At 43.4% G+C, this 12,432-nt stretch overlaps 1 protein-coding gene across 1 annotated transcript in view; it reads left to right on the top strand.

Moving 5' to 3' along the window:
* Positions 1-86: 86 nt before the first annotated feature.
* CDPF1 (cysteine rich DPF motif domain containing 1) overlaps positions 87-12,432 on the top strand; it is a 21,855-nt gene continuing 9,509 nt past the window's right edge. The window contains 2 exon segments of the mRNA XM_026868120.1: positions 87-192; positions 11,492-11,615. Of these exon segments, the coding sequence (XP_026723921.1) occupies positions 11,503-11,615 (113 nt within the window). The 5' untranslated portion in view covers positions 87-192; positions 11,492-11,502.

A 12,432-nucleotide genomic window follows, 5' to 3' on the forward strand; every position in this document is an offset into this window, starting at 1 on the left:
AAAAAAAAAAAAAAAAAAAAAAAAAAAAAAGCAAGCTTTTATTTTCTCCTTACCAGCCGGGAAGCCTCTGAAAGACGGGTGGCCAGAGACCTCCTGAGGGCAGGAGCCAGCCCAGCTCGTCTGTGGCCGCGGAGGCAGAGCACAGGGCTTCTTCACCGCAGAAGACAGCGAACAGACGAAACTGCTGCAGAGGTGGGAGAGCCGAGTCCGAACCCTGCTTTGCTGGGAGTGGGAAGGGTTTAAAATCCGCACATCGCGCCCCCAGAGTGCCTGGCTCACTGGAGTCTAAACTAAAGCAAGTGGGGGATACCCTCCCCTTCAAACTGCAGAGACAAAGCTTCTGCTTTTTTTTTTTGTTTGTTTTTGCTAGGCATGGGTTTTAATGTAAAGTATATTCTTTGTTTGATAGCACGTAGTGGCCATAGATTACTTTTTCTGAGGAACTTGGTGACTTTAAGGTTGGAACTAAGGATTTAAGGATGCAGCCTCCAAGAGGACTGGAGAGAGGAGTCCAGGGAAGTTCAGAGCTGGGGGGGGGCACTGCCTTTGCACATACCCAGAGCAGAAGCTTTAGGGAATTTAGGGGAAACCCTTGTTTCCAGTATGAGGTTGCACTTGAGCAAGGTGAGGTTGGGATCACAGCTGTGGGCTTAAAGGACTGTAGAGCCATGAAAACAATCAGGTACTCCTCTTGAAACATGAGGGGTGGTAGGAAGTTTGCAAGATGTATGAGAGATGGAGTACCACGGTTCTGAGAACCCAAATAAATATCTCCATATCTCAGTGATGCTAGAAATAGTTTCTCTGCCTAAGGAGGAAGGTTAATTGTGGCTTTCCTTCACGCTTAATCTAGACTTGCCTGCTGACCTATTACTTGTCTCTAAGGCACTTGGGCTGGTAGGAGTCTCCATACAAAATGCTATCGGAATAAAGCCAGTTGCACCTTGGGCGTGATGGCCTAAATAATCTCTTGAGCTCTCATCCATCTCCAGGCATCTGAGAGTCAAAGAACTGGATTTATGTAGTAGTAGTTAGTTGTACCAGTACTCACCAGTCTGTGCATTGATTACCTTGTTTTTCCATTAGGGTTTTTCCCCTGCTATAATGTTACCAATGTACCGCTTTGGAGGGACCACTACAAGTATACCAGTGCAAAGATACCATACACTGATTAATTTCCCTTAATTGGTATAGTTTATAAGTTGTATTAATGTGAACCCCTTTTTATCAGCAAAACTAATTGTAAGATGAAAACATTATACTAACTATATCCTTACAATTGAAGTGGTATGTTTTATGTAAAATTTAAGGCCTTCATGCTTCTGAATCCTGTGCTAAACATGTTTTCCTCATGCCTTGTTTTCCCACGTAAAGGGAGAAATTTGCCAGGCAAAGTAGCTGTTATAACAAGAGTTTTGTATCTTGTCTCACTTCATGTCTTGACTCTGGTCAAGATATACATTTGTGATCTCTACAAATATGAAAGGTTACATCAAGAACAGTGGAGGATCCCCTGAAAGTTTTACTCTGCACAGACACAGCAATCTGAGGTTGTCTAGAGGTGTTCTCACCAAATATGGGTTTTATTTGATGATAATAGGAGGAAAAGATTTGATTTCTGCTGATAGCCTAAATTGAAATGGAGATTTAATCCCCAGGCTTGTTGAGATGCTAAACTTTCTAGTCTGTACCTTAGCTTTGGATTGGCCTGTTTGCTAAAGCAGTGCTTTTACTGGCACAAAAATCAATAAACCAAAAAAGCTGTGAGGAGCCCCAAAACTCCCAGCAGGTAAGCACAAGCCTGAGATTTGGATTAAGAATCAGTTACTTATGGGATTGCAATGGTTTGGGATTCTTTGTTTTTTGCTTTTTAGGCCAAGATAAAGCAAGAGAGTTGTCAGTGAGCATTTTATGTTCTTTTTCTCAATGCCTAGTGAAAGCATTTGTCACTTGCTCTGTTTTCTTTTCTACTGGCCAGCTAACACACAAACCATGCTGCCACCTGTAAAGTCTCCTCCTAACTACATGCAATAGTAATTTTCCATTAAGCTTTCTTCCCCATCTCTTCATTAATTTTGTTATAACTTTCCTAACACTGAGTAAAGTTATTACTAATTAATCACTTAGAGATATGTGTATGTGCAAAAGGGGAACATGCATTTTAATCTGTAACAAACATCACAGCATTCCTAAACCTTATCCATCTATCGCTATAGCCAATACTTTAAAAAAATCTCTTAACATAAACATACAGCATGTAAAACTTCTATCAAGACCCCATTAACTCTGCTGCTTAATTAGCTCCTCTTGGACCTCAGTGACATATTAGACCCACCTATGCTTGCTGAACAGATAGACAGCTGAAGCCAAAGGAAAGTTGCTTAAATATCTGTGACACATTGTGGATTCTGCTAATTCTTACTGGATTTTGAGCTTCTTGGGCAAAAAGACAGAACTGCGAAGATTTTGCATGTCAGCCCTCCTTGCATATGATCCAGGTAGGAGCAGTCCACTCTGGTTATAGTGAATTCTAGGATCCACACATCTCCATCCGTGATTAAATTTGTCACATGTGAAAAACCTGACTTCTTTCTGTTTTACCTGCGATGAACAGATCATTAAATTTGTCCAAAAGAATTTCTGGAAGGGAAGAGCATAAGCACACATGTTCTGGAGAACAAGCTGTGCAGAGTACAGAGCATGCACAAAAGAAATAGCCTGGCTGTCTATGGTAAGATATGTTTCCAGCTGTCTAAGCACAAGTGTCATTCCTCTGTGTCCTACAGAAGGTTATGGAGGTGTTTCTTGTGCCTTACTACCTATTTCCTGAGAGTATCAGGTTTTGAAAGAAGTAGGTGCAGCCTTAGTACATGCATATTTTTTAGGCAAAGTAATCCAAGTCATGGTTGGGAGGCAAAGTCTTTCTGAGAGGAGCAAACAAACAGACTAACCTGAAAACATGCTTAAAATTCACAGTGTTTGTGTCTGTCTGAATTCATGTTATTTCATATTGCTGCATGGCTAGGAAACAGGAATTCAACATATGTGTAAGTCAGGAAGTCTTGAAGTCACTAGCCCCTGACTGAAGGACTAATTTCCACTGTAATTTGTAATCAAAGAGGCAAAACCAAAATGACATCTGTTTGAAGCTGACACTCTTTACCTCACACCTCCCCATCCCTTCAGTAGTTTTATGTTTTCTCTATGAAGGTTTTGCTTTACATCATGATGCAGTCCTCAGCTTAAACTTAGTCCTAACTCAGTCACATTTTACTGGAAAGAATTCTCTTCCCCAAGTACGTTAACTCTGAACATCTCCCTGGTCACAGGGGAAAGTGGGCATTAGCTGTCACAGCAAGGACAGTGTAACATGCAACCCCACGTAGTGGGGGCTGAGTATTTCCTTACAGTACCAACTTTGCTTTCTGTAGGGAGATAAATCACTGAAGCTATATTTATTTCTTTCAGGATTATGTCAAGTTGCAGTGTCTTATTTCCTGAAACACCTCCCCTGAAAGCCTCTCCTCCTGTATTTCCACAAAATATTGGTGTTACTATTTTTAGACTTTGTGGAAAGTGTTACACTAAGTTTAGATTGTGCTTAACCAAGCTGATACCTTCAGTGGTACATGTGTGGCCCTCCTTAACTTAAAGGACAAGTTAAAAGGAATCATCATCACTTAAATATTAATTGAGCCTTACTGATTTATTCTTCCCCACTCTGGATATTAATCCAACAAAGCTATACTAGGGAGCTACAGTTTGGAAGGAAGACAAAATTAGTTCAGGGCAGGCAGTAGCCTCTATGGCCATAGCATCCTCACTTATTGTGGCTGGATCAGAAGGGAGATTTAATGAAATCAGACCTCAGGTCTGGTTTCTCTGTTTTGGCAAGAAATAATTGTAATCCAGAACTGATCAGTGAACGCTTCAGTGTTTGGATCTCCCGTGTTCCCTCCTGTCTGATAAGTTCCTATAACTGTGCTGTCAGAAGAGCAACAAGCTTGCATTGCTTTCCTTTAATTTCTAGGCCATTTTATGTATAGAATTGTAGGATGGCATCATGGATAAGCTTTGTGCTCTGCTTAGGAAAGCTTGCTGGAAGAGAAGAAAGAGGAATGAGGAGGATTGAGGCAGAAAACCAGACATGAACACAGATTAATTTGGGAGGGAAGGAAAGGTAGAACTATGACACTATAATTCTCCCTCCTCTGCCAAGATCATTTGTTCTGTTACACAGCAGAGTTCCACCCTTCGCTGTGTCTCTGCCACCAGACGTGGAGATGGCCTCCACCATGCACGCTTGGCCAGCTGGCTTTTATTTTCTTCTGTCGTTCAGTCTTACCATGCGATCCACTTCGCTGGGCTTTTACAGCTGAATCCCTCTGAAGAGCTGAGGTGCTGAAGCGAGGATTCCCGGCAGCTGGTGAGAGCGGAGCTGCACAGGGTCCTTGTCTCCGCTAGAGGACAGTGGTATACACCGGGTAATGCCTTTGCTGCAGCATTCCTGTGTGAAGCTGTTAAATTGTCACCTAATTTGAGGTTCTTCCTTATGAAATGCTGTCTGACTCAGAGCTGGCTGCCTGCCACCTTCAAGTAAAGAGCACTTGGGCTAGATTTTTTTTAAGTGTTGGTTTCTCCGCTTTGATAAATCATGCGTTTTATCAATAGGTGCCTTTTTGAGATTCATCTTGTGTTGGTAAAGCCTTTTTACCTAAGGAAGGGTTTTAATTTGCTTGTTAATTTACTTCTCTCTTCTGACACACTCTGTTCAAACATTCCCTACAACTGCTCAGAAAACACGCTCACTGTCACATCTATGACCTGTTTATCTTGCTGCCACAGGGAATCTGCAGAAGCTGTGGTTAAAAAGCAGGGCTGGAGGCTTACTGTGTGACCCATACCTAGAGGGCAGCTCGTGTGCTGCAGTGATCTGAATTCCTTCAGAGCAGGGAGAGCAGAGCAATACCAGGACTATCCCCCAGGCCTGAAGGGAGATGTTGCTGCAACAAGTCAAGGTTTAGTTCAATCAAGTGATCTTTGGGAGAGGTAATAAAGGTAAAAGTTCCAAACTGACCACGCTTGGTGAAATTGCATTCCTGGGCTGATTTGTTATGCTGAGGCCCAAGGTAAGTCACCTCAACTGTAGAGCAGGGAGGCAGCCAACAGGTGACTTAAATGTGCCTTCAGGGCTGTAACATGAAGGAACTGGAGGGAGACAGTTGTTCACTTGGGGATTAACTAGCGAGTGAGAAAGTTCTGCTGTTTCATCTATTACCCGAGCAGTTAGGCAACAGATCATTTTTCTGAAGGAGGTGAGTGCATTCCTGGTGCCAAAGTGTATTTAAATTTACATCACACCAAACACTGCAAAATAACTTGGCATTTACCAGGCTATGAGCTCAGTGGCTCCTACCTTCCTATTAGAGAGAGCTCCTTCCCCTCGAGAATCAAGCTGTGAATATTTTAATAGGTCATCGTCATCAACAGTGGATGCTGCAGGAAAATCTTGGCAGGTAAAAGAAACAAGGCTTTAATTGGAGAGGATTAAAGGTGTGCCAATGTTGGTTTTATCTGACATCCTTTCAAATCAAAGCCCACGTCTGTTTGTAGCAGATTGTTTCTTGTATCATTTCTCTAGTTTATCAGTGACTCAGAAATACATGAGTCTCCTGTGGAGTTTTAAGAGGGGTTTAACCTATGCATTGTAAAGACTTGTGCTAATGAGGTTTGAAGTAAAGAAAATCAGATTACTTATCTGTGCCACTCCTTTGCCACTGACCCTGACAATTTAATGGTGATTTATTATTTCTGGCATGCCTTCCAGGCGCGTTAGCAGAATGCTCCGAGCAGAACTGCCCTGAAGTTTTTAGGAGTCCCCAGAGAACTGCACTGAGAGCCATTTCCCCACATCCGTATCATGTATCAGTCTCTTGCAGCATGGAGAAACACTCTTACAGCACTATCTAACCCACACTTTTCTTTTACTGCAATTATTTCCTTAGCATGGCATTCCCATCCGCGTGCGTTACCTTTCGCCGTGACACGTGGGCCAACCTCACACACGTCCTGCAGCGTTCTGGGCTTGACTTGGCAAGTTTCTGCTGAGCGTGCTAGTTGAGTGTTTGCTTCGCAATCAAGCATGTGTGGGTAGCTGTGTTCTTTTCAGAAGAGCTATGCATGTGTTTTAAGTAAGTATGTGTTTAAGTACCATGCGGCTTCCAGCCAAAATGGCAAACGCTTAGGCAGAATTCAGCTCTAAAAGACTGCTTCAGTACCTGCCAGCCAGGCAGATATCTGACATGTTCCAGGGACACGATGCTGCTGCAAAAAATTTTCAAGGAAAAGAGTAAAAGGCAGTGGTAGAGCTGGTGATGTTTGGAGTTACTTGAGGTCACAAATTTGCCTGTCATTATTATGAAGGGATCAGTGCCTTAGACTTCTATCTCCTCAAGAGATCCTTCATCCTGCTGTTCGTATGTTAGAGAGAAACAAGTTCTCACTCGTGCTTCGTATGCCTGCTTGGAGGGGAGGCAGTCACGCTGTCCCAGTTATCATAGCAGGTATTATATCTTGCTGAGGTGGTGGATAGGCCCAAACCGATGAGCTCACTGTCCCATAAACCAGTGTCTGTCTCGACTCTGCTTTCACCCCTGAATCACTTCTGTGCATTTGCTGTCTGACATAAAGATTGCATACGAGCTTTGTGGAAGTACTAGAAGCTTTGTGAGAGAAGGCATCTTAGGACTTGTCTGCTTGCAGCTTTAGACTAAGGGTGTGAAGCACATGCATAAACTAAAAGTTTGTTACATTGGCCATTGAATTTCTTTCTTCGGAAGGAAAACAGCTTTACTTTGTTATATAACAAATTTCTAAATGGGAGCATTCACTCTGAAATATGTTCATTAACTTCACACCTTGAGTTAGTGACCTTAACTCTGCCAAATGCTGCTGTGTGGACAAGCTCTCAGGACAAATGATGTTCCCAGTGAGACAAAACTTGGTACAGCTGATACCAGTGACTTGTAAGGTGGGAGTAAAATGGAAAGCATCATAAATTCATCTGTGCCTTGCAGGCAGGATCATATGCTTTTCAACTGCCATAGCCAAAAATCTGTTTGTACATAGATGTCATTCCTTCCCAGTGGTAGTCACTGAACAGATTCTGTTCTACATGCCAGTGGTCTATAAGAGAGCAGGTGTTTCTATATCTAACGTACTTCAGCTCTGAACCCAGCGCTGTTATTTTGACTTGGAATCAGGACATGTTCATTCCAAAGTCTATGATCCTCCCTGCCATAAATACCCTTTTTTTTTTTTTGGTTGTTGTTGTTCTTTGTGTTTTGCATTATTTTTAAGAAAATAACACCATGAGAATCTTCTCTATTTGATTCAAGTGACTTTCTGTACTCTACCTTTGCGGGGTTAATTATTTCCCCTTTTTAAAAAAGATTGATTGCAAAAAATTGCACATAGTGTTCTGGACTGAATCTCCTGCAGACGGGTGGGTGTCTGGTATTGCTACTGACTACCTACAGCAAAGGTAAATTTAGGTATGTCTGGGGGATTTATCTGGTAATACTAAAATGCAGGGTTCAAAAAGCAGACTTGGTGAGTTTGTGTATAGTTTGAAGAACCCCACTTTTAATATAGAGGGAGAAATAGCTAGCAATGTACATGCCTTATATTTAACGGAAAAATCTGAAAGCATTAGTTAATTAAATTCTCTCAAGCATCTCTCTGAGGTAGGGAAAATACATGATATCCCAAGGGTTACATCACTTCCGAAAAAATGTAGCTGCCTAAGGTATTCACAAGTTGGATTTATTTATTAAGCCAGTATCTAGCCCCATTTGTGTTACATTTGAAGAACTCCCTGTACTACTGAAATGCCAGGAATGAGTGGAAAGCTGGTGGTGAATGATGAGATAAGGGGGATTGTACTTAAAATTAAGTTTCAGGATTTAACAGGCTAAGGCTATCTGAACTGCATGTCTGTTATGAAGCTTCTGAAAACTCTGAGGATCTTGGGGCTCCCTGTTCTTCTGGAACATAAGATGACAAGTAATCACAACTCTGCTTCACCTTGCCCCTAATTCACCTTAGCAGCATGTGGCTCTAAGGATTCAGTTTCACCACATAGGGTGTGCAGAAATAGCAGCTTAGTGTCATTGAAAGGGAAATACAGGTCCCTCATCTCAACCCTCCCTTTCTCCTTGCTGTGCAGTTCCGCCTCTTACCTTGTACTACTGTTAGCAGTTGTTGTATTCCTCTGCAAGCCAATTTAGTTCCCTAAAACAAGAGAAAAAGACATTGGAAGATTTTTTTTTTTTAAAGGTGGGTTTGGTTTGGGGTTTTTTGTTTGTTTGTTTGTTTGTTTTGGGTTTTTTTTTTTTACTACATTAGTAACCAACATGATGCAGGAGGACTGAAACCACAGACCAAGGTGTTTGATGTTGGATACCAGCTGCCCACTTCTCTATGTTTCAGCATGTTTCAGGTTACCTCTGGTCCTAGCCTGTAGACTGCATGGCCTTTAGTTGGGCATTCAGGTTAGAGTGCATTAGGTATGCTTTTATTCTGGAGCACATCTTTCACATTAATTTCATCTGAAGCTGTCCTGTTTGTGTGCTTTCAGACTGCTCCACAGTGCAAACCAGGAGTGTTAAGTGGGGACAATCAGGGAATTTGTTCTCAAAGAAAACCTCTGAGCTGAGCTAAAACATAGAGACATGGCTTTAGTGAACTGAAGCTGGCTGAACAGGAGCCAGCAGTGTGCCCAGGTAGCCAAGAAGGCCAATGGCATCCTGGCTTGTGTCAGCACTGGCATGGCCAGCAGGGACAGGGAAGGGATCTGAGCCCTGGGCTCGGCACTGGTGAGGCCACCCCTCGATGAGTGGGTTCAGTTTTGGGCCCCTCACCCCAAAAAGACCATTGAATGACTCGAGTGTGGCCAGAGAAGGGCAACGGAGCTGGGGCAGGGTCTGGAGCACAGGTCTGCTGGGGAGCGGCTGGGGGAACTGGGGGGGTTCAGTCTGGAGAAGAGGAGGCTGAGGGGAGACCTCCTGGCCCTCTGCAACTCCCTGCCAGGAGGGGGCAGAGAGGGGGGATGAGTCTCTGGAGCCAAGGAGCCAGCGCCAGGCCCCGAGGGAATGGCCTCAAGCTGCCCAGGGCAGGGTCAGGCTAGCTCTGAGGAAGGATTTCTGTGCAGAAGGGGCTGTTGGGCGTTGGAATGGGCTGCCCAGGGCAGGGGGGAGTCCCCGGGATCCCTGGAGGGGTTGAAGAGTCGGGCTGAGCCAGCGCTGAGGGATCTGGGGGAGTTGGGAACGGTCAGGGGGAGGGTCATGGTTGGGCTGGAGGAGCTTCATGGTCTTTCTCAGCTGAGATGATTCTGTGAATCAGCTCTGCAGGAGAAGGGTATAGCTGCAAAGCTAGAGGAGTGGGAATGACCTGCTGTCCTTTGGCAGGTTGTGCATCTGCTCAGCTGTGAGCACACACAAACTAACTGCTGAGTGGTTGCCCAAATCCGAGTTCCTTGTGCTCACCTTCCTCACAGCTTGACAGCAGCTCTGCTTTGCTTTAAAAAGCTGTCAGCTTTATAGCAGAAAACTGCATGCCATGAAAAGCATGAGGGCTTTTAGCTAAAAGCTTGAGTTTTCTTGCTAACTGCAAGGTGAAATATGTCTGTTCAGGAAAATGGTACAGGTGAGCAAAGATACCCAATTTGCAAAGAAGAGATTACAGTTCATTCATGGATTGGTGCAGTTTTGGGGCGGGCACACAGTGAGTTGTGTTTGATCTGATCACGCACACGTACCAAAATCTGTCCTAAAAGCATAATCACCACACTGTGCTTTCTGAAGAAGTCAGGGTGTGACCCTTAACTAAAGTGGTACTAGTGAAGGGTGAGCTCCTGAATGTAAATCAATGGCCAAGATTTTAAACAAGTCATCCGGTAAGCACCAAAGCTGATGAAGCATGGCTGCCTGCATTTTGTATCTCGTGACTGATATAACTTTAGGTTATCCACCTTTGTAATGGGGGTCTGAAGTCTTTCAGACAGATGGACATTAGCTTTCTTACGTACAGATTCTCAGATTTATAGAAATACATGGGTATCCTCCATGAGGATGAAGCAGAGTCTCCCTCTTCTGCCTATTTTCATAAAAGTGATAGTGTCACCAAAAAGGGATAAAAGAACTTATCGACACCAGTTTGATGCAGATAAGCAGACACTCCTTAATTAATGGCCGGGTGTGCAGGGGAGTCGTCTCACCACCAACGTACACCTAACTCGTGGAGCATGCTGATTACAGAGGATACAGTCATACATATTAATCACGTTCTCATACATGAGCATGATAACTCCCATCACTCAGTTTCTTATTCCCACCTCTTTCCTGTCATACACGAGTCCCGAAATGAGTCAGGGGGCTGCTTTTGTGACCACCATGGACTACTGACCTAAAAGAAAGACCCTCCAACACCCTTGACTCAAGGACTTTGGCTCACATTGTGATTTTAATGTGCATCGAGGCCCTTTCACAACTTTCAGAACACCTGGTCTGCAGGGTAATAAATCATCCTTACCAAACAGTCTAACAGTGGTACCTCGTCTGGCAGCATAACTGGTTGTATGGTTATTTTAAACACAGCATCCCTATGACTATTTAAAACATTACACCACTCTCTTTTATAAATAAATGATATTTCTGTGAGATTCCATTTAATTGATTAGTCCTAATATTCCTTACCAAAATCACCAAAACCATCAACTCAATAACAAATCAATAACAGTCAGTAACGATAGGACCTACATTTTTTAAAGGTGCCTCCTCCTCTGTCCTGTGTGGCTTGAATGGGCCAACACTCTATCGAGGCACAGGGTGGTTGCATCAGCTTCATTTCCATAAGAAGCCAGATAAGGACAGGGAGCCAGGGTTAAGCTTCCAAAACTCTATTTGAAGGTGAACCAGTACCAAAGAAAAAGATGTAGGAAGTCATTGCAACACCTACCTTTCTGGTAATGCCAACCAAGCGGGGTCCCAAAGCCTTTCAGGGCTCCATTTGCAGTTTGTGGGAGGAGACAGGCGTTGCAGAACGGGATTGGGGTTCTGCACAGCAGGTGGGGAGTCCTTTCCTGGGAAGCATTTAGGGAGCGTAGGCCTCGGTTGAGCAAAGGGTTTTCCAGATCACAGCCATGTACTTCATTAACTAAATTCTATGGATCAAGTTCCAAATTAATAGGTGAACTTTTTATTTAGGCTCCCAGGCTGCAGTTTCTAAACCTATCTAAGAAATTGGGAAATCTAACTGGCACATGGGAAACCAACTAGATTTGGGAGAAAGGATTTCCTAATTGAGGTTTGCAATAGTCAGTTTTCCATTAGATTTTAATTTGCGTAGCCAGACGTCCCACTGCAGTTTAATCTTCTTGCAGGCGTGTTCTCCATATTGCATTTTAGAGCTAAAAGATTTCTGTTTCTTGTAGGCAGCTTAAAGATGAACGCTCCCAAAGAAGTTCAGCCTACAGGAGAGTTCACATGTCAGCTCTGCAGCTTAACAGCTCCGTACACGTACTACGGGCAGAAGCCACCAAACCCACACTCTATTGTGTAAGTATGTCTTTTATATTCCAGGCTTCATCTATGCTGTGAGCATTAGAAGCCTTCTACTGTGGAACGACGTGCACTGCACAAGCCCAATAACATGCCATGTTGGCCCTGAATAGGAGGCTCAATACTTAAAAGTGACTTTTTTTTCCAGAGGGAAGAAGCTTTAAATGTTGTCAGCATTGATAGCAAAGACAAAAATCAGCTTTCCTGCCCTGCTTCAATACCACGCAAAGATCTGTATTTAACCTATTTCCTAACCCCACTGACCACCCTACTGTTTACCTATACCATTATTTTTTTACTAGGACACTGTTGACTGTCAGCTTAGCATTTCTGGGAATAGCCCTTTCCTCACAGCTGTGTCAGCTGGGCAACATGTAAACACAGCATCAGTTAAATACATATGGTGAAAACACTTTTTAAGAGCTGTTTGACAGGACGTGGAGTTTTGAACACTAATGCTTTTTTTGCACAAATTAGTTCTTTGGCAGATCATCTGACATTAAAGTGTGTGGAAATTTAGTACATATTTAGTTTAGGAGACTGAAGCCTTTTCCATCTTTGCTAAGTAAGCATAGTTTGACCAGAAACTATGCAGTTACAACTTTGTCTGCAGACATTAAACTCCCCATAAAACAGAGCACTTAGCTTTAAATGTACGAGTCGCTCCGCTAAGGCCACCCTGGTCAACGAACCCATCAGGCAAACACGGTTAGGAACTCACTGGAACTGGAAGTCAGGCATGTACTCAGCATTTCACCCCACTAAGACTGCTCAGTTTCTTATAAAATGGAAATAGCTGCTGGTCATCACCCTG

This window comes from Athene cunicularia (assembly GCF_003259725.1).
Source record: "Athene cunicularia isolate RWA chromosome 1 unlocalized genomic scaffold, athCun1 chr1_part2, whole genome shotgun sequence".
NCBI lineage: Eukaryota > Metazoa > Chordata > Aves > Strigiformes > Strigidae > Athene > Athene cunicularia.